Source organism: Elephas maximus, chromosome 3 (genome assembly GCF_024166365.1).
Source record: "Elephas maximus indicus isolate mEleMax1 chromosome 3, mEleMax1 primary haplotype, whole genome shotgun sequence".
In the NCBI taxonomy this organism is placed as follows: Eukaryota; Metazoa; Chordata; class Mammalia; order Proboscidea; family Elephantidae; genus Elephas; species Elephas maximus.
In genome coordinates this window covers 202,300,179-202,318,868 of record NC_064821.1, presented here as the reverse complement: position 1 = coordinate 202,318,868, position 18,690 = coordinate 202,300,179, and the positions used below count along the sequence as shown (strand labels likewise).

At 42.0% G+C, this 18,690-nt stretch overlaps 1 protein-coding gene and 1 long non-coding RNA gene across 3 annotated transcripts in view; one reads left to right on the top strand and one right to left on the bottom strand.

Moving 5' to 3' along the window:
* The window catches only part of LOC126073897 (uncharacterized), a 135,161-nt gene extending 130,997 nt beyond the window's left edge, over positions 1-4,164 (bottom strand). Inside the window, exon 1 of the long non-coding RNA XR_007516872.1 lies at positions 4,091-4,164. This is a non-coding gene — a long non-coding RNA (uncharacterized LOC126073897). The remainder of the gene's footprint in view (positions 1-4,090) is intronic.
* An 829-nt stretch (positions 4,165-4,993) lies between these two features.
* On the top strand, positions 4,994-17,367 carry CCDC190 (coiled-coil domain containing 190). 2 transcript variants are annotated; one of them, XM_049881099.1, is made up of 4 exons: positions 4,994-5,190; positions 6,266-6,464; positions 16,244-16,367; positions 16,658-17,367. In XM_049881099.1, the coding sequence occupies exons 2-4, from the start codon at positions 6,269-6,271 to the stop codon at positions 17,241-17,243; spliced, it is 906 nt and encodes a 301-aa protein (XP_049737056.1). In that variant the 5' UTR covers positions 4,994-5,190; positions 6,266-6,268; the 3' UTR covers positions 17,244-17,367. The 2 variants fall into 2 exon arrangements, with proteins under 2 accessions (XP_049737056.1, XP_049737055.1); XM_049881098.1 differs by having other exon boundaries at positions 4,994-5,194.
* The last annotated feature ends 1,323 nt before the right edge of the window (positions 17,368-18,690 follow it).

Sequence of the window (18,690 nt, the reverse complement as noted above, 5' to 3'; positions counted from 1 at the left end):
CAACATGCAACCACCACCTCAATCTCCCCAGAAAGTTCCCTCATTCCTTTTTGCAAAGAGTCTTCAGCTGCACCTCTGAACCCAGGCAACGCTGTTCTGAATTCTGTCACTATGGATTAATTTTGCCTGTTTCTAATCATTCAAATAAATGGAATCAAACAGTGTTTGTGCTTGGCTTCTTTCACCTGCACAATGTCTGTAAAATTCATTCATTCTATTGCTGTTGTGGTTGTAAATTGCCATCAAGTCACTTCCAACTCATGACATCCCCACACATGCAGAGTAGAACTGTGAGCCATAGGGTTTTCAAGTCTGTGACCTTTTGAAAGGAGATCTTCTGGGCTCTCTACCAAGATATCACTAAGCCAAAAAACCAAACTCATTGCCATTGAGTCAATTCCACTCACAGAGACCCTAGGATAAGTAGAACTGCCCCATAGGGTTTCTAAGGAGTGGATGGTGGGTTAGAACTGCTGACATTTTGGTTAGCAGAAGAGCTCTTACACACTAGGCCACCATCACTAAGTGGGTTCAAACCACCAACCTTTCACCAAGTAGTTGAGAACTTAACCATTTGAGCCGCCCAGGGATTCCTAATTATATCTTTGTTGTTGTTGTTGCTAAGTTCTGTGGAGTGGGTTGCAATTCATAACAACCCTATGTACAACAGAATAAAACACTACTCAGTCCTGGGTCATTCTCACAACCCTTGTTATGCTTGAGCCCACTGTTGCAGCCCCTGTGTCTATCCATCTTGTAAAGGATCTTCCTCTTTTTCGCTGACCCTCTACTTTCTACTTTACCAAGCATGATGTCCTCCAAAGACTGGTCCCTCCTAATAACATGTCAAAAGTACATGAGACAAAGTCTTACCATTCTCACTTCTAAAGCACATTCTAGCTGTACTTCTTCCAAGACAGATTTGTTCATTTTTTTGGCAGTCCATGGTATATTCAATATTTTTTGCCAATACCATAATTCAGCTCTTCTTTGGTGTTCCCTAATCAATGTCCACCTCTCACATGCGTATGAGGCAACTGAAAATACCATGGCTTGGTTCAGGCACACCTTAATCCTCCTAGTGACGTCTTTGATTTTAAAAAAAAAAAAAAAAAAAACACTTTAAAGAGGTCTTTTGCAACTAATTTGTCCACTGCGATATGTCGTTTGATTTCTTCACTGCTGCTTCCATAGGCATTGATTGTAGATCCAAGTAAAATGAAATCCTTGACAACTTCTGTCATGGATTGAATTATGTCCCTCAAAAAATGTGTGTATCAATTTGGCTGGGCCATGATTCCCAGTATTCTGTGATTTTCGTATTTGTTGTAAATCCTGCCTCTGTGATGTTAATGAGGGAGGAGGGGTGGCAGTTGTGTTAGTGAGGAGCAGGACTCAACCTACAAGATTGGATTGTGTCTTGAGGCAATCTCCTTTTGAGATATAAAAGAGAGAAGCGACCACAGAGTCAGGGGAACCTCATACCACCAAGAAAGCAGTGCCAGGAGCACAGCATGTCCTTTGGGACCACCCCGTGCAGAGATGCTCCTTGACCAGGGGAAGGCTGAGGACAAAGACCTTCCTCCAGAGCCAACAGAGAGAGAAAGCCTTCCCCTAGAGCTGATGCCCTGAATTTGGACTTTTAGCTTACTCCACTGTGAGGAAATAAATTTTTCTTTGTTAAAGCTATCTACTTGTGGTATTTCTGTTACAGTAGCACTAGATGACTAAGACAACTTCTTTGTCTTAAGGATATTTAAATAAGAAAAACTGTCTTTACACATACCTGTGGTGATAGAAAGGAGCCCTGTGGCACAGTCATTAACCTGTTAACAGAAAGGTTGGCGGCTGGAACCTACCAGCTGCTCCTTGGGAGAAAGATGTGCCAGTCAGCTCATAAAGACTATAGCCTAGGAAACCCTACGGGACAGTTCTACTCTGTCCTGTAGAGTGTCTACGGTTTGGAATTGACTCAGCGGCAACAGGTTTCGGATTTTGGTTATTTTTAAATTCTCTCTTTTTTGCTTGCTCTTAACGATTTCGTTATGATATACATTGAGGTAGTTTTATTCATCTCTTTTTCTTGGGATTCATTGAGCTCCTTAGATCTGGTGCTCTGCCCTGCTGATGTTATCTTCCTTGGTCTTTCTGGACTTTGAGATCTGTCTCCCCAACTCAGGGACCCCATTACTAGTATGCCCTCTCCCTGCACTGGGGCCTGAAAACTCTCTCCACACAGTAAGCCGTGGTGATCACAGGGCTCCCTGGTTTGTTTCCACTGTTTCAGGAGTCACTGCCCTATATGCCTGGTGTCTAATTAAAAAAACAAAAACAAAAACAAACATGGCTTCATAAATTTCTCTGCTTTTTAAGTTGTTTCAGGCAGGGGAATAAATCCTTGTTGTCCCATCTTTTCTGGAAACCAGAAATCTTTCTTGAACATCTACTGTGCACCAAGCACATTACATTCATTCTTTCATCCAATCCTACCAAAGTCCTGTGATATAGATAATACTAGCCCATTTTACAGATGAGGAAGTGGGGGTAAGGTATAAGAGGATTAATGATTAAAGTCATGTATCCTATTAAATGGAAGAACCATTATCTGATCTCAGATGTGTTTGACTACAAAAGCATGCCACCTCCATGTAAATCAGAGGGAGAATTACGGGAAAGTATATCAATGTGAATAAATGAAATCCATTCTGCAAAATTCCTTTCAGTCAGGACCACTTTACTCAGCAGTTTAAGCCTTCTTTCCCAGTGGTGACAGCAGGAATATGGTCTGGGAATGACACAGTTTTATGTTTTTCAACCTCTATCTTTGTCAATTCTTCTTTCTTGTCCCTTGGCGATGTCTTGGGCAGTTTATACACTTTTCTGGGCACACGTTGTTACAAAAATCCAGTCCACTTTGAAGTTCCCATTTTACATGTACAATTTAAACCCACCCTCACTGAGCACCAAGGAGCTTGGAGAGGGGGAGGATCAGGACCTGTCCTCCCATTCTTCCCTGTCTACACACTCGGGGTGGGATGAGCAGCATGACCTTGTTCTCTTTACCTCCTCTCCCTCGTCTTTTCAATACTTAACACTTCTGAGGTTGTGGACCAGGAGGGGAGTAGGAGAGAAAAGATCTGCCTATCTAACTCTACATTGTTGGGCTGAGGCATTACTAGTCTTGCCCTGACTATTCTTGTTCTGTGGGCTACCACTCACTACCCTCTGCTTTAAAGATGATCTCTGCAGTGATATTCTGTGTGATTGCAAAGAGGATGTTCACCATAACTCAGATCCCCCATCCCTGTCTCCCTCTGGCCTTGCTTGTGTTACCTTTCCTTCTCTGGGTTAAAAAGCAAAACCAAACAAAACATGGCAGACGAGTTGATTCTGACTCATGGCGATCCCATGTGTGTCAGGGTAGAACCGCTCGTAGGGTCTCCTTGGCTTCTTTTATGGGAGCAGGTCACCAGGCCTTTCTTCCATGATGCTGTTGGGTGAGTGGGAACCACCAACCTTTAGGTTATTTGTCAAGAGCAAAGCATTTGTACCACCGAGGAACCTCTCTGGGTAAAATATTATGTTATTTGACCTAGAGGATTCCAGGGACAGCCTCATGCTTTCTGCTCCCTCATATAATCTCCATGCTCATTCACGCAGAGCCAAGAAACTGCTGAGGTCTTCTTTGGCACTCTCAAAGGGCTGAAGAGAATTAGGATGATTTAAGCTCCCATCCTCTACCCAGGCATTGCCCTTCTGCTATGGATTATTTCTGCAAGCCTTGTCTTCTCAACTCCCTTGAGATTAGTGGCAAGGATCAAGCTTTTCTAAGAATTCCCTTATATTCTCAGCTCTGGTGGCAACAAAGAGATGGGGCACCAAAAACCAAAACCAAACCCATTGCCATCGAGTTGATTCTGACTCATAGCAACCCTATAGGACAGAGCAGAATTGCCCGGTAGGGTTTCCAAAGTACACCTGGTGGATTTGAACTGCCAACTTTTTGGTTAGCAGCCATAGCTCTTAACACTGCACCACCAGGGTTTCCAAGAGGTGGGGTGGGGGCTACAAATTCTAAAGTTCATCTTACCTCCAGTTGAGGGTGAGGTGTGAATCATCCTTTGAGGAGGCACCCATTCTCTAGGACAAGGCTGTTGGAGCCCCACCCGACTCATTTGAAATCTGGAAGTGAGAAAAATACCTCTTGGGAAAGGAATTCCCTCCCACTGAGAGAATAAGGACAACTTATCTCTCTCTCCAGTAATCTTATAATAGCTAAGAGGAGGGAAGTTGTTTGCTGGGTGATGACTACAGGAAATAGGGCTTGTTTAACTGCCTCTTATTAAGCTCTGGGTGGATTAATAGGTCCCAGCGCTGGCAGCTCCCTTTAATCGTTGAGTGTTGGTGCCTATTGTTTTCGGACGGGACCCCAAGGCAACAGGAAAAGTCCCACTCATCATCTTATTACATAACCAATAGTTCAACTTGGCATTCCACTTCAACTGTCCAGAAAGTGATCACAAAAGTTGACTTAAATTTCATTTTGCCTAATCCTCCTTTCACTTCTTTGAAAGTCTTAGTAAGCAGTAAAGATCACAAATATATGTGGAAGTCTGGGAGAAGCCAGTAGGGTATGTAATCATATAAAATTTAAAAAGAACTAACTACCCTCCTGCACAAATGGTGTACCGTTGTGACAAAAACCAGAATGGCTTCATCTTGGCCTGACCTGGAGTTCAAGAAGAAGGAATGTGGATGGAGGCAAAGAATGATGGAAAGGAGGAAGAAAAGTGGGGAAGGAGAAAGAGAGGGCACACACAGTATGTACTCCTTGCTTTCATTCCTGGCTCCCATGGACACGGCTCAGAAGGAGCACGGTGGGCCCCTCTAGGGGAAGGCTGGAAACTGGCAGGCTTTCTTCACTTGAAAAGCTATTTGGAACTCTGGCATCTGGGCCAGAAATTGGTATCCATGGCCCAAAGAGTTAGCATTCCTGATCCGGGGAGGTGGCCAGGCAAGACCAGAGTTTTCAAGTGCATACAACATTTCCCCTAGGCCTCTCTGACCATCTCCACCCTCCCACACACACTACTCTTAAGCTTGCTGAAGAAAAACAAATTCATTAACCCAAACTCAGCCTGACATAATGAAAGAAGCGAGCAGAATTCTCATCGTGAGAACCCCGAATTTGTGAGTAAGTGCTATTTACTCTGTTCTTCAGTAGAAATTTAGTCTAAACTTTAGACTCTAAAGCAAGCTGCCTGAAAACCTATTTCTTTGCCGTTTCGTTACCTTAGCCTCCGTTTTAACGTTAAGCCTATTCCTGTATTAGCAATGCCAGAGCTTTGTTGAGAGCCATCCGTTTGTGGCCTGGGTACCTACTGTGCCCTCAGCTCTGAGAAGAGTATCGGGAAGGGATCAAAGGAAGGGGCAGACGTGTCCCTGCTCATTAAAGTTCAGAAGAGAAAGATGTTGGTGTGGGCTCACCTCAGGATACGTGAAGGGTGGGGAGGATCCAAGGTCTGAGATGGGTAGAGCGGGACCAGATGGGTTTATGCCCAATCCAAGTGTTTCACTAGTACTGCCCATACTGCTCATTGTGGAAGTCTATTCTGTTTCTTGATCAGTGGGCCTTATTCTGTCCACTCCTTGATATATTGATTTTTGAGATTTGGCAGGCCTTATTAGACTCCAGAGTCACAACTCTGACGGCTCCTTGGAGGTAGGAACTGTGTCTCATTCATCAGTGTCCTCAGCTCTAAGCATGCCACTTGGCACAGGGCAGGGTCACAGGCTGAATGAACCCATGCATATGTGAATAAATGAAATGCAGAGACCCCAAATCCTCCTTGTCCTGCCCCAGACTTCTGAGTGTGCTCCTTGGGAGCCTTTAAGACCAGCAGAAGTGACTTCTCTTATTGAGTTATTATTATAGTATATGCAGATGATTCTTTTTTTTTTTTTTTTTCAAAGAGCTTTTCACATACTTTGATCTTCACAGCCATCTGATTAGAGGATATGTAGGGAACTTCCCATTTATCTCTATTGTACCACAAGGAGACTGAGGCTCAGAAGGATGCCTTGACCCTCAATCCTTCTATTTCACTGTGAAACTCCCAATGGTGTGGCTTCAGATGGTTTGGCAGTGGTGGTTTCAGAAAACCCATGTTTCAAACACTGATCTCTGACAAAAAGCCAGGGCTCAGTGGCCTGGTGTTGTTTATTAGGCCATGGTGCGAGGAGAGTCTTGGTTTATTATCTCTAGACCATGAAGAGGATGGAGAGGCACATGGTCAGGGGACCAATGCACAAGCACTTTGACTTGGAGAAGAGGACCACCAAGCAGGCAGAAGCCAGGCTCAGCCAAAGCCTGCAGAGACTAGAGGACATCCGCCTCTACCACCTGAAGCTGCTGACCAGGGAGCAGAGACAGCTCCAAAAGGATCTGCAGAGGTTGCAGCAAGGTAAGCAAGCACCAGGGAGAGGCTGAGCAGGGCAGCAAGTCCATCACTTGTTTTTTTGAGCTTTGGCAGGCATTGTTAGACTCCAGAGGCCCAAGTCCGACAGCTTCTTGGAGGTAGGAGCTGTGTCTCATTCACCAGTACCCTCAGCTCTTAGCATAGCACCTGGCACAGGGTAGGGTCACAGGCTGAATGAGTCCATGCATATGTGAATGAATGAAATGCAGGGGGCCCAGAGTGGCTCTGTCATGAGGCTCTAAATCCTCCCTGCTCTGCCCCAGACCTCTTACTTCACGACAAAGGCCCTCCGAAGCCCTGGATACTTAGGAAGCGAGGCCTCCTGGTCTCAACCTGAACTGTAGGCTACCCAGCCCTCCATGCCCCTCCACCCTCAATTGCACAGCTCCCTGGAGCCGCCCCTGCACAAACTGTCTTGAGCTAACAATTTGCAGGCTTCCAGTCACTGTTTTAAAAAAAAGCCGTTGCCGTTGAGTCGATTCTGCGGCTGGTGGATTTGAACTGCTGAGTTTTTGGTTAGCAGCCGAGCCCTTTCAACACTACACCACAGGTCTCCTCCAGTCACTATAAAAGCAAAACAAAGCAAAAAAATCCTGTTGCCATGCAGTCGATTCCGACTCGTAGAGACCCTATAGGACAGAGCAGAGCTGCCCCATAGAGTTTTCAAGGAGAGCCTAGTGGATTCGAACTGCTGACCTTTTGGTTACTAGCCATAGCTCTTAACCACTATGCCACAACAGTCTTTCAAATTAGCACTTTCTTGCTGTAATCTTTGGTTTTCCACTTTCTTATTTTATTTCTTTTTGCCATATCTAAGTTGTTGGTTATACCCCCTTTTTCTATGTCTGATCTTTCACTTTTGAGCTAACAACCATTTATTTAGCAGCTACTAATGTGCAAAAAAAACATATATATATATATATATTTTTTTTTAATGTGCAAGTCATTGTCCTGTTGTTGTTAATTGCCATCAAGTCCATTCTAACTTATGGCAAGTCCATGTGTGCAAAGTAGAACTGCTCCATCAGGTTTTCAAGGATGTGACCTTCTGGAAGCAGCTCACCAAGCCTGTTCAGGCGGCGCCTCTAGGTGGGTTTGAACCACCAACCTTTCAGTCAGTAGACCAACTCTTAACCATTCACTCTACCCAGGGACTCCAGTCATGTCCTTTCTCATTTTATGAAAGAAAAGTCGAAGAAAAAAAGTCCTCCGGGGTTGGCCACCAGAGAGCAGTATAGAAAAGCTAGCTGGCCAGAGCCCATCTAAAACAAGGCTGAACGAGGAAGAACGAGGAGCACCTGGCAATTTTCAACCCTCACCCATTTGAGATTCAGGATGTTTCCTTTGTGGAAAGAGAATTTCTCAACTAACTTCTTTGTGTCACAAAGTGTATTCACACTACAGTTTGCAGATTTTTTCTTAGATTAGAAAGCCTCAAACTGTCAATCATGGTGCATCTATACTGTGTTTTCTTTCTCTTTTTGGACCAAAGGGGAAATACATTTGTTTGTTTCCCCAGTGAGGTTCCTTTGCCCCTAAGCTGTGTGCTCACACTCTTTATAATACCCTCTCCCATTAAACCTCCTGCCCCCAAAGAATTAACCCTTTCTAAATATTAAAAAAAACAAAAACCAAGCCCAGTGCCGTCAAGTCGAATCCGACTCATAGCGACCCCATAGGCCAGGGTAAAACTGCCCCATAGAGTTTCCAAGGAGCGCCTGGCGGATTTGAACTGCCAACCCTTTGGTTAGCAGCTGTAGCACTTAACCACTACACCACCAGGGTTTCCTTCTAAACACATATCACTAAGAAAATTACACAATTAATACATTCTTTGGGGCCCTGGTGGCACAGTGGTTAAGAGCTCGGCTGCTAACCAAAAGGTCATCCATTCAAATCCAACAACTGCTCCCTGGAAACCCTATGAGGCAGTTCTACTCTGTCCTACAGGGTCGCTAAGAGTTGGAACCGACTTGATGGCATCTAACAACAATAACAACAACAATGTATTCTATATAATTAATATGTCAATGTACTGATATTAATATATTATTATAATGTGTTATAGTGGCATATATTATCATATATAACTTTTGGACATTACTCTTGGCTTTTGTACCTACAAAAAGGTGTAGGTACAAAAGCTGAGGGTAATGTCCAAAAGTCTGTCCTCAGAATTATCTCTAAATTCCAGCTGTGGGTTTGAAATGTGCCTCTGAGCAGGTAACTGAACTTCCCAGTTTCAATTTCCCCAGCTCCAACGAATGGATAAAACCAACCTAGAGTGAGAGCTTCTGTACTGGAAAAGGATCTGAGAGACTATTTGGTTGACTCCCACTGTAATTCTCAAGGACACCAACTACCAGACACCTCCCCTCAGAGGGGCATACAAAAGACCAGGCTGAGGTAGGGCTGTCCCTGCTGAGAGGAGAGTTGCCCTCAGTGACAGGTAGTATGGAAAGTCAGCACAAGGAAGCAGAAAACTTTGATTCAGAGGCCTCTACCTCCATGTCCTCATAAAATTCATACCTTCCCTGTGCCTCAGGGGAGTGGGAAAGAAACATATGTATTAAGTCTGAGTATCTATCAGGCACAGTGTTACGAAATATTTTTCCACGAGTCAACTATATGCCAGGCTAGTGGATTGTTTACAATGCGTTTTCTCAGGCCTCATCCATAGAGATTTGGATCAGCAGGTTTGGGAGTAGGTTTAAGAATCCATATTTTAACTGAGAGGATAACAAGGCAGATTATTCTGGGACATATTTTACAAAACACTATTCCTGGTACTCGGGTAGGTGCTGGAATACAAGTGTGAAAACACAGGTCTCTGTCCTCAAGATGTTCACATCTAAATTGTAAGATAGCTGTGCTTACAAACAATTATGGTAGAAAATGGTAAATTGGTTATTTACAAAATAGGACAGGAGCTTAGGAGAGTTCAAAAAGCCCTACTGGCGCAATGGTTAAGCACTCGGCTGCTAACCAAAATGTTGGCAGTTCTAATCCACCAACCACTCTGCTCTGTGGGAGAAAAGGCCTGGCAATGCTCCTGTAAAGATTACAGCTTAGGAAACCCTATGAGGCAGTTCTACTCTGTCCTATAGGACCTCTATGAGTTGAAATCAATTCCACAGCACACACCACACAATGATAGGAAAGAGCCTCAGTCAAATCTCCTAGAAGAGGAAGTATGTGAACAGAACCTTAGAGGAGGTAGAGAACGTCAGGGGGAAAGAGGTCATTCCTGGCAGAAGGAACAGTATGTACAAAGGCACATGAGTGAGCATTGTTACCACCGAGGGCACAGAGGCCCTCCAGACTCAATGGGTCCTTGTTTGTTTCTTGTAAGAATACACAGAGGATACAATTTTGGATTCAACTCTAACAGGTTTACTTTACTTGTGACAAGTAAAAGGAGTCAGTGGGGGGGTCATACCTCTCTTAAAGACTGACTTGGAAAGGGAAGTAAGGCTAGGGCTTATATGGGTTCAGTGGAGACAATAGAGCAATGAACATTTAGTGGGTTTCTTTCAAAGGGCAGGTACTTCTCAGAAAGGCAGTGCATACTAATTAAGTTAGGAGTGCATCTGCAATCCCAGATGGAACCCTGCTGATATTCAAGATGGGGTCCTCTCTACGCCCCTTGGCATCACTTATTATGGGATATAGTGCTGGTGCACTGATCTTCGGCACTGCATCACCCTCTTCTGAGGGCAAAGAAAGGTCAGTGGTCACACTTTGTTCCTCTGCACATGTGGAGCCTGTAAAGGAGGAAGGAATTAGAAAAACACTAAGAAGAAGGTAGCAATTCACAAGTTGTTTTAACCTTATTTCATGTTGACAGGGTGTGGCTCTTGTTTACCCAACTTTTAGAAGGTAATCTTTTAACGGCTCTTTTGTTCCACCAGCACAGTTAACCCTATCTGTCTCAGCATGACTTGTACAAATAGCTCAGTACTGTGGGAGTGTAACGCATGAGGGGTGAGGGCGAGAAGGTGGAGGAGCAGTGTTCACAGCAAAGCTGAACAGGCAGAGTCTCCAGTCATGAAGAACTTTGTAGGTCTTGCAAAATAGTTTAGATTTCACCCTGTAAGGTTTGGGAATGGTGAGATTACATGTTCATATGTTAAAAGGATCACTCTGGCAGCAATCTTTAGGGTATAATAGAGTTTATCTAGAGTCAGAGTAGACCTGTTAGGAGAATTCCAAAGTTCAGGCCAGAGTTTGAAGGGCCAAACTAGGGTATTGGGCATGGTGAAGGTGAGGAGGAGACCAGTATCTTGAGGTATTTAGGAAGTAGAATTGTCAGAGCTTGATGACGAAGTGCAAGGGTGAAGAAAACCACAGTAAAGAGTATATTGCCTCTCACTTATATGAACTAAGCAAACATATAGAAGCCAAAGATTATTAGTGATTACCAGGGGGTCACAAAGGAGCTTTTTACTTGGGGGCATTGAGTTCGTGTTAATGGTGGTGGAATAATTTGAAAAGGGATGGCAAGAATGACTGCACAACACAAAGAATGTAAGCAATGTCACTGAAATATACGTGTAGAAATTGTTGATGGTGAATGTTTTGTTGTGTATATTTTCACCACAATTTTTAAAATATGTATATACCACCTGGCACAAAGTAGGCACTCAAACATATTTGCTAATTTTCAGAGGAAACCCTGGAGAAAGGTCAAGTTTCAGAAAAAAGATGTTTATTTCTGAACCTTTGCCTCTACAGGTCTAAAGTGCAGAAGAGTGGCCTGACTGGGAGAAGTAGCTCAATACCCCTCAGTTTATAGGGAGTAGGTGAATTTCTGGAAACCCTGGTGGTATGCTGGTTAAGCACTACAGCTGCTAACCAAAAGGTAAGCAGTCTGAATCCACCAGATGCTCCTTGGAAACTCTGTGGGGCAGTTCTACTCTGTCCTACAGCGTCGCTATGAATTGGAATTGACTTGACTGCAACGGGTTTGGTTTGGTTTGGTTTGGTTTAATTTGGTTTGGTTTGGTTTGGGTGAAGTTCTTACATTGATGAGAACTCCCCACATCCAAGGAGACACCAAAGTAAGAGGAGCCCACCAAGGCTCATCTCTGTGCCCTGACTGCCTCTAAAAAGAATGACGATTTGAATGGGCAATAGGAGTTTAATGTGAATTCTAGGCCCACTGTCTGGTCATACTCCCCCTCCTGGTGCCTACTAACCCCAGTGTAGATTTAGGAAACTTACTCCCAGTACAGCAAACTAGTGTAAGACTTTCAATCCCAAATGACCAACTCAAGAAACGCCTTTAAAACTACCTGGGTCCTCTATCATACCTGTAACTACAACAGGCTGAAAGATCAAAGACTAAGAAATCCACTTAATTATGGCCAACAGTTTCAAATTCATGCCACAGAGGGGTAGGAGGTCACATCGTGGCAGAAAGTGAGACAACAGACACTATCTCTGGGGACCAGTTATTTTATTTTTGAAAACACTGTGCTTGCCAAATAAAATATTGAAACAAAACCTCCATGAGCCTAGCCAGTTTACAGCCTTGAATTCCATTGTTACTAAATCCTTCTTAACATGTTCTAGGTAAACGTTGGGGAGCTGCTTTAAGTTTTCCTGTTTCCATCCATCATGCCAGAACTCAGCCTACTGTGTAATGTGAATGCAGTGTTTTCATGCATTGAGACTTTGTAAAAAAAAATTTATTGTGTTTTAAGTGAAAGTTTATAAATCAAGTCCGTCTCTCAAATACAAAAATTTATACACACCTTGCTATATACTCCTAATTGCTCTCCCCCTAATGAAAAAGCACACTCCTTCCCTCCATTCTCCCTTTTTGTGTCCATTCCACCAGCTTCTGACCCCCTCAGCCCTCTCATCCCTCCTCCAGACAAAGAGATGTCAACATAGTCTCATGTATCTACTTGATTCAAGAAGCTCATTCTTTACTAGCATCATTTTCTATCCCATTGTCCAGTCCAACAATCCCTGTCTGAAGAGTTGGCTTTGGGAATGGTTCCTGTCTTGAGCAAACAGAAGGTCTGGAGCCCGTGACCACCGGGGTCCTTCTAGTCTCAGTCGGACCATTAAGTCTGGTCTTTTTATGAGAATTTCGGGTCTGTATACCACTGCTCTCCTGCTCCCTCAGGGGTTCTCTGTTGTGGTCCCTGTCAGGGCAGTCATCAGTTGTAGCCGGGCACCATCTAGTTCTTCTGGTCTCACGCTGATGTAATCTCTGGTTCATGTGGCCCTTTCTGTCTGTTGGGCTCATAATTACCGTGTGTCCTTGGTGTTCTTCTTCTCCTTTGCTCCAGGTGGGTTGAGACCAATTGATGCATCTTAGATGGCCACTTGCCAGCGTTTAAGAACCCAGGCGCCACTTTCCGAAGTGGAATGCAGGATGTTTTCTTAATAGGTTTTATTATCCCAATTTACTTAGATATCCCCTGAAACCATGGTCCCCAAACCCCTGCCCCTGGTACACTGGCCTTCGAAGCATTCAGTTCATTCAGGAAACTTCTTTGCTTTTGGTTTAGTCCAGTTGTGCTGACCTCCCTTGAACTGTGTGTTGTCTTTCCCTTCACCTAAAGTAGTTCTTACCCACTATCTAATTACTGAATACCCCTCTCCATCCCCACTCTCGTAACCATCAAAGAATATATTCTTCTCTGTTTAAACTATTTCTCGAGTTCTTATAATAGTGGTCTTATACAATATTTGTCCTTTTGCAACAGACTAATTTCACTCAGCATAATGCCTTCCAGATTCCTCCATGTTATGAAATATTTCACAGATTCATCACTGTTCTTTATTGATGCATAGTATTCCATTGTGTGAATATACCATCATTTATTTACCCATTCATCTGTTGATAGGCACCTTGGTTGCTTCCATCTTTTTGCTATTGTAAAAAGTGCTGCAATGAACATGGATGTGCGTTTATCTGTTCGTGTAAAGGCTCTTCTTTCTCTAGGATGTATTCCAAGGAGTGGGATTGCTGGATTGTATGCTAGTTCTATTTCTAGCTTTTTAAGGAAGTGCCAAATCGATTTCCAAAGTGGTTGTACCATTTGACATTCCCACCAGCAGTGTATAAGTGTTCCAGTCTCTCCACAACCTCTCCAACATTTATTATTTTGTCTTTTTTGGATTAATGCCAGCCTTGTTGGAGTGAGATGGAATCTCATTGTAGTTTTGATTTGCATTTCTCTAATGGCTAACGATCGTGAGCATTCCCTCATGTATCTGTCAGCTACCTGAATGTCTTCTTTAGTGAAGTGCCTGTTAATATCTTTTGCCCATTTTTTAATTGGGTTACTTGTCCTTTTGCAGTTGAGTTTTTGCAGTATCATGTAGATTTCAGAGATCAGGTGCTGATCGGAAATGTCATAGCTAAAAACTTTTTCCTAGTCTGTAGGTAATCTTTGTACTCTTTTGGCGGAGTCTTTGAATGAGCATAGGCGTTTGATTTTTAGAAGCTCCCAGTTATCTAGTTTCTCTTCTGCATTGTTAGTACTGTTTTGTATACTATTTATGCCATGTATTAGGGCTCCTAAAGATGTCCTTATTTTTTCTTTCATAATCTTTGTTTTAGATTTTACATTTAGGTTTTTGATCCATTTTGAGTTTGTTTTTGTGCATGGTGTGTGGTATGGGTCTTGTTTCATTTTTTCGCAGATGGCTTTTTTTTTTTTTATCCAGTTATGCCAGCACCATTTGTTAAAAAGGCTGTCTTTTCCCCATTTAACTGATTTGGGGCCTTTGTCAAATATCAACTGCTCATATGTGGATGGATTTATGTCTGGATTCTCAATTCTGTTCTATTGGTCTATGTATCTGTTGTTGTACCAGTGCCAGTCTGTTTTGACTACTGTGGCAGTATAATAGGTTCTAAAATCAGGTGGAGTGAGGCCTCCCACTTTGTTCTTCTTTTTCAGTAAAGCTTTACTTATCCGGGGCCTTTTGCCCTTCCATATGAAGTTGATGGTTTGTTTCTCCATCTCATTAAAAAGTGTCCTTGGAATTTGGATCAGAATTCATTGTATCTATAGATCGCTTTTGGTAGAATAGATATTTTTACAATGTTAAGTCTTCCTATCCATAAGCAAGGTATGTTTTTCCACTTACATAGCTCTTTTTTGGTTTCTTGCAGAAGTGTTTTGTAGTTTTCTTTGTTTAAGTCTTTTACATCTCTGGTAAGATTTATTCTTAAGTATTTCATCTTCTTGGGGGCTGCTGTAAATGGTATGGATTTGGTGATTTCCTCTTTGATGGTCTTTTTGCTGATGTAGAGGAATCCAACTGATTTTTGTATGTTCATCTTGTATTCTGATACTCTGCTGAATTCTTCTATTAGCTTCAGTAGTTTTCTTGAGGATTCTTCAGGGTTTTCTGTGTATAAAATCATGTCATCTGCAAATAGAGATACTTTTACTTCTTCCTTACCAATCTGGATGCACTTTATTTCTTTATCTAGCCTAATTGCTCTGGCTAGGATCTCCAGCACAATGTTGAATAAGAGTGGTGATAAAAGGCATCCTTGTCTGGTTTCCAATCTCAAGGGGTATGCTTTCAGACTCTCTCCATTTAGGATCATGTTAGCTCTTGGCTTTGTATAAATGCCCTTTACTATGTTGAGGAATTTTCCTTCTATTTTGCTGAGAGTTTTTATTATGACTGGGTACTGGACTTTGTCAAATGCCTTTTCTGCATCAATTGATAAAATCATGTGATTCTTGTCTTTCATTTTATTTATGTGATGGATTACATTAATTGTTTTTCTAATGTTGAACCATTCTTGCATAACTGGTATGAATCCCACTTGGTCATGGTGAATTATTTTTTTGATATGTTGTTGAGTTCTATTGGCTAGAATTTTGTTAAGGATTTTTGCATCTAATTTCATGAGGGATATAGGTCTGTAATTTTCTTTTTTTGTGATGTCTTTGCCCGGTTTTGGTATCAGGGATATGCCGGTTTCATAGAATGAGTTTGGGATTATTCCGTCCTTTTCTATGCTCTGAAATACCTTTAGTAGTAGTGGTGGTAACTCTTCTCTGAAAGTTCGGTAGAACTCTGCAGTGAAGCCGTCTGGCCCAAGGCTTTTTTATGTTGGGTGTTTTAGATTACCTTTCAATCTCTTCTTTTGTTATGGGTCTATTTAGTTGTTCTACCTCTGTTTGTGTCAGTTTAGGTAGGTAGTGTTTCTAAGAATTCATCCATTTCTCCTAGGTTTTCAAATTTGTTAGAGTACAATTTTTCATAATAATCGGATATGATTCTTTTAATTTCAGTTGGGTCAGTTGTAATATCGCCCATCTTATTTCTTATTTGGGTTATTTGCTTCCTCTCCTGTTTTTCTTTTGTCAGTTTGGCCAATGGTTTATCAATTTTATTAATTTTCTCAAAGAACCAGCTTTTGGTCTTGTTAATTCTTTCAATTGCTTTTCTATTTCATTTAATTCTGCTCTAATTTTTATTATTTGCTTACTTCTGGTGCCTGAGGGTTTCTTTTGTTGCTCTCTTTATATTTGTTCAAATTGTAGGGATAATTCTTTGATTTGGGCCCTTTCTTCTTTATGTATACGTGCATTTATTGTTATAAATTGACCTCTGAGCACTGCTTTTGCTGTGTCCCAAAAGCTCTGATAGGAAGTGTTTTCATTCTCATTGGATTCTATGAATTTCTTTATTCTACCCTTAATGTCTTCTCATTGAGACTCTTAAAACCAAATTCCCAGAATTCTCTTTCTTCTCCCCTTCATTACTCAAAGCAGATATCATCAAGAAAAAGTTCTCCTCTTATTTTGCAAATGGAATCCAGGAAAGACCAGAGGATGTCCTCATGCTGTCACCACAAAGAGGGCAGAAGCACAGAGCCCCACAGCCTAATAAATTTAGGTAAGAAAACATTTGTTAAACTCATGGGTATGACTTGAGTTCCTCTTTTCATTTGACTTCTTTAAATTGTCCTTATCTCCCCAAGAAAATGCTGCCTTCTCCTTCTTAAGCAAAAAGACATCCCCATACATTCTTGCCACCTAGTATAACCCTCCACCCCATTTCACCCACTTTACTACTTTAGTTGATACCACACTGAAGGGATTTGTGGTCTAACAGCTTGAAAGATCTAAATATGAGCCCCTCCACTGGCTTTCAAAGATCTTTCTTCTTTTTATCTCCTTTCCCAGAGCATTGGCAACCAGTATGCCCCAGGAAATGTATAAAACCAAGTCCAAGATGGCTCCTCTCCATTACATTGGCCTCAAAGACCCTATGAGAAGCAGTGAGCAGTCACTATCTCAAAATTACAGACCCACCCGCTTCACTGAAGAGAAGCCACAAGCCCAAGAGAAAGATTTTATAAACCCACCTAAGGGCATGGACTCCAGCAAGGGCATCTCAATCCTAGGTCAAAATCAAGAAAACTCCACCAGCATCCTAGACCAATGGTCTGGCTCCAGTCCCGCTGATGAAACCAGATCAACATATGGCAACCTACAGTCAGACCAGGACACTCAGATAGAAATCCCCCCAAATCCCATGGGATGTTCCTTTACTGGAAATGTCAAAGCAGAGGCCACAAAGTCAACCTACTTAGAGTTGTTTGCAAAGGCCAGAAATGCCCGCTACCTCCGGCACAGGGTCCCCCCTGAGTCTGAAAGGTTGCTTAGTATTGGGGAGATATTCCGGCATGAGAAATCCTTACTGTTCAAGGAAGAAAAGGAGTGTGAGAACAGGCTGACCACCCAAATCACTTTCTACCCAACCATCTGAAACAGCCTGGCAGTAGCATAGATCATAATCACTAAGGAAATGTGTTCCTCTAATAACAGTAGTAAGCAATATTAAAAACAAAACAAAACAGAAAGAGATGACAGACCTTTATTTTAAAACTCCAGTTGTTTTTGTTGTTGTTGTTTTTTCCTTTCCTTTTGTAGGAATATATCACTGAATGAAAAATGTATATGAAAACTGAGGGGAGTGATGAATTTTGTGAAAATAGTTTCAATGATGCACACATATTGCTCCTGCCATCAAGAATCTGAATCTACATTAATGACTGGACTTTTCCTGAAAGAGAAAATATGGGTCCTCTTTTCATTTTTTTCCTTTACTTATAAGAGATTCTTATGGTCCCCTCTGCTGGCAAAATGGAATAGCTCCTCTGTATGTTTTAGTTTCACATGAGATGGTGGATGGTGTAAGCATAGGAACTCAATTGAAAATATGAACTGTAATATGGTCTGTAAATAAAACCCGCTCTCCCCACACAGCAGAATATCTTCCCCCCCCCCCATTTCCTGGTATCTCAAATCAAGTTTTCTTATTCCCACTTTCAACCAGCTCATATCAAAACTTCTTGTATCCTAATAAAAAGAACAATCTGATTTCTTCCACATCCTCTGGAATCCAAGGATTTCAAAAATTCTTCATATGCTCCCAACTCACTGTCAAATTCACATCAGAACATACCAAGAACAATCTCAGTGTATAATGAGGGGTACTGTTGCTATTGTCGTTAATGGCTGTTGAGTGGATTCCAACTCACAGTGGCCCCATGTAACACAGCAGAGCTGTCCCATAGGGTTTTCTGGGCTGTAATCTTTAGGGACGTGAACAGCTAGGTCTCTCTCCTGTGATGTTTCTGGGTAGGTTCGAACCTTCAACCTTTTGGTCAGCAGCTAAGTGCTTAATTTTTGTGCCACCAGAACTCCTTAATGAGAGGTCCTAACTTCTTTAAAAAGTTATTGTTTTAAGCAGCACACCATGACTTGAGTCACACTGTAAATAAATCTGGTAAGCACTTTTTCCCATCCACTTGTCCAAATATGACACTAAAACATGTAGTATCGTAAGTCAGCAGAAAACAATAACTCACTGTTAATGCATTTTTAACCTATGTCTACCCAATTAAATGCAGAATAAAACCTTCATCTCTTTTTATTATTTAATTATTATTTATACTGATTTCCATCATGAAAACTGGTCTTAAAGAAATCAGGCAACCACTAGCAGGTCAACTGATATCTTCAACCCAATAGCAAACTTGGATTCCAGAAGAATAAAACTTTGGGCCTATTTAATATGAGGCATCAACATTTCATGTAACCCAGCCTGGGCTATTTTGAAAAAGTAAGATTCACTGTGATCAGAAATGATAAAGGATAGTCACCTGCTAATGTGTTTTAATGTTATAAATGGCCTGAAGTGAAGATTTAGT